The sequence below is a fragment of the Oncorhynchus nerka genome, linkage group LG9b (genome assembly GCF_034236695.1).
Source record: "Oncorhynchus nerka isolate Pitt River linkage group LG9b, Oner_Uvic_2.0, whole genome shotgun sequence".
Taxonomy (NCBI): domain Eukaryota; kingdom Metazoa; phylum Chordata; class Actinopteri; order Salmoniformes; family Salmonidae; genus Oncorhynchus; species Oncorhynchus nerka.
In genome coordinates, this window is record NC_088424.1 from 33,165,529 (window position 1) to 33,168,847 (window position 3,319).

General features: G+C 42.8%; 1 protein-coding gene across 1 annotated transcript; it reads left to right on the forward strand.

Moving 5' to 3' along the window:
• Window positions 1–718: 718 nt before the first annotated feature.
• Window positions 719–2,948, forward strand: LOC135565705 (uncharacterized). Its single transcript, XM_065013580.1, has 10 exons — window positions 719–851; window positions 928–1,031; window positions 1,310–1,401; window positions 1,561–1,741; window positions 1,910–2,015; window positions 2,095–2,183; window positions 2,254–2,345; window positions 2,465–2,572; window positions 2,691–2,732; window positions 2,815–2,948. Exons 1-9 carry the CDS (start codon window positions 804–806, stop codon window positions 2,705–2,707), a joined length of 837 nt encoding a protein of 278 aa, XP_064869652.1. The 5' UTR covers window positions 719–803; the 3' UTR covers window positions 2,708–2,732; window positions 2,815–2,948.
• Window positions 2,949–3,319: the final 371 nt, after the last annotated feature.

A 3,319-nucleotide genomic window follows, 5' to 3' on the forward strand; every position in this document is an offset into this window, starting at 1 on the left:
GCAGATGTTAATGCGAGTGTAGCGAAATGCTTGTGCTTCTAGTTCCGACAATGCAGTGATAACCAACAAGTAATCTAACTAACAATTCCAAAACTAGGATTTTGGTGAAATTCAGGAGGGGTGAAACACAAACACAGTTGTAAAATATAATTGATGTATTTCACCGAAAATCCCTCATTTTGTGTTTTGTGAGACATAGGTTCCGCTTTGCAGACTACTTTATGGGGAAAATATGTAACTATTACAATTTTTACTTTTAAAACCCATAAAAATTCAAGGATGTTTTCAGACCAGGAAATACCAAAACTGATGATGTTGGTATGTTTTTAGGTCTATAATTATCGCTCCTTGACCTTTCACAGGTGTTCAGAATTAAGATGATTAGGATGAATTGGTCCATAAATATTTCTAGTTTGTAGACACTCCTAGATCATTCAGTCATGTCTCTCCTTTGGCAATGTGCAATTATTTTGGCTGTCGTCGCAGCAGCAAGCGCTGCCAATGAAGCTACGTCTAATAATGAATGCATAATATGATTATGTAGCGCTGATACCATGTTAACTTGAATAGGCTACTTATCTCATGCTGGCCGCCTAACAGACTAGCCAAGTTGTGGTGTTGGCTCTTGAGATGTGAATGATGACATTATCAAATTTATATTTTTAGATTTTAATGTGGATTGTGAGAAACACTCCATTAAAGTGACATGGAAGGTCAGTCCAGAGTTGGTTGAACATGCTGCCCGTCTTTTCCTTGGACACTGTGTTCCGTCCACATTTTCTGTTCTTCCCACGGGAGAAGGGATGGCGACATTCCACTACAACCTCAATGGCTGTGCCATCAAGAAACGGGTAATGTCTAACTCTTGACCCAATGTATGCCATTTTGGATCCTGCGACGACTAATGCTTCTCCTTCTATTCCCCAGGTGACTGGCAAAAAACACATCTATTCAACCAGCCTGACTTACAGACCTAACCGAAAGCCCAAACCTGCTGCTATTAGTCACCATATTAAGTGTGTTTACATAAGGTAACCATCTATGCCAGGGGTACTCAACTCTTACCCTAAGAGGTCTGGCGCCTGCTGTCTTTCGGTTCTACTTTATCATTAATTGCACACACCTGGTGTCCCAGGTCTAAATCAGTCCCTAATTAGAGGGGAAAGATTTTTTTTTTAAATGCAGTGGAACTGAGTTGAGTTTTAGGGCTCTATTGGGTGTAGTGTACTCTAGCTATGGTGTTGGAATCAAATCTTCCTAAGCCTTTGCCACCTTCATTATTAAACTAAACATTCCCCCTTGTATGTAGACCTGAGGGATGGATTCCCCCATTCCTTATCCCTGCCTATGGTAGTGCTGAGGGTCATGGAGGATTGGTTTTCCACATGGCACTCCTCAATGGTGAGTGACTCATACAACATCAATTATTGTAAGAATATGTTCAGTCAACTTAACTGGTAAAGAAATTCCTAGCAGAGGACACTGCCCAAAGCTAGTTGAAACCTGTGGCTGTACAGTACGTATGAGCATTGTGCCCCTTCCCCTCTCTGTTGCATGTAGAAGACCTTACTGGTCTGGCTAAGAGCAGCCTGTTTCCCCTGGGCTCTTTCATCCCCATCTGGGCAGCAGTGGATCAGAAGGACCATCAGCCCTTGCTGCTGCTCTTGGAGGAGTGTGTGGCGGCCACAACACCAGAACTGCAGTCTGCGAGCCTGGTGTACCCCATCATCACCAACAAGGGGTATGTACCAGACCTGGCTATGGCCATGTAGGGTGCACGTTTTGGTTTTTGACTGCCTAGCGCTACACAGCCTACTCAAATGTTGAAAAGTATTGAATACATTTTAAAGTTAGCTTATTTGCTGGATGGAAGTTCTGTTTGTCTGCTCATTGCACAATGCATTTTCAGTTGCCTTGCAGATGGGAAGACTGGGAACTCCAGGTTCCTGCCTAGGTACCACTCGTCTGCTATTCTGCTTTACCTGCAGTCCTTCAAGTTTGCCTTAGGCGAGGAAGTGAGTGGACCACAAGTTCTCGGTATGACTGGGTTGTTTTCATACTGTAGCTCTTGACTGTTCTCTTATTTCACCCCAGGTGTATATTCATTGTAAGCTTGTTGCATGGGACCCTGAGGTTTTTGATATAGAAAAGAAGGCCTGCCACTACATTAAAGAGACTGGAGAGTAAGTATTGGTCACATAACGACCATAATGACGTTAGTGCCAATGCAACAGCCAACTTTTTTATTCATAGATGGGAGCTGCTGGACGACCCGTCTCAAAGTGACCTCTGCAAGTGCTGTGACTCGAGTTGCAAGCCTCGGTTGAAGAGGGGTGTGGATTCAGGTATTTTGAGGCACTTCATTTCAAGCCTGACTAAACTGTAGTTCCATATTCATTTGAGCTGATCACTCTTGAGTTCTGATGGGACTGCAGCTTGAAGTAATTTATATATTTTTTCTCAGAACCCCAGGGCCTGGTTCAAAACTCTGTTCTTGGACCGCTCACAATAGTGGAAAACTCTGAAACCCGGATCCCCAGTGAATTTGTAAAATATCCTACTGTAGAACAAGGTTGGTGATTTTGGCATTGAAGACTATAGTTTACACTTGGCTTTTAATTGTATCAGCTTTGATGCCAAATGAACTTGAACCTGTAACCTACTCATCTGTCATTGTGTTCTGTATTCAGTTGACTGGTCGGTGTAATGGTCTGGAACACTTTGCTTGTCAGGTGTGTGTGCTGGTTATTTTACTGTAAAATCCCCCAACGGCAATGAGATGCATGTTACTAACAATTCTTCAACCTGTTACAGGGATGGCTGTCTTTTCTGTCTCTACAGCCATCTAATTGTAGGTGGCCTGAAGGGTGCATCACTTTCTACTATCCTCAGTATGGATGTGAAGTCCTTTGACTTGAGCATGTTTCAATAAAATGAGTACTTTACAATGGTGTTTGTTTCTAATGGTTGTCGAAATGCTATGATCCTGATGAGATGTACCCTAAATCCAGTAGTGCGGAGCCGGTATCTACACAAAATAGCCAAGAGGTGACCATCTGGTTGTAAGATGATCTCAATGAGAGTGCTCAGTGTTTTGCGACTTCGTGTCCTGATTACTCTTGAACTGTAACACTTTCTTCTCTTGGCATAATTTGTTTGCTAATGATAGTCACAGCAGGTGTTCATGCAATGGTAGCGCTATTTGAAAGATTGTCATAAGTGAACCTGCTTCTTGTTGGCTATACTTTTTCAGCAGTAGCCCACCCCAAGATGAAATTGACAAGCCAAGTTTAGGGATTGTAGGTGGCTGATGGCCATG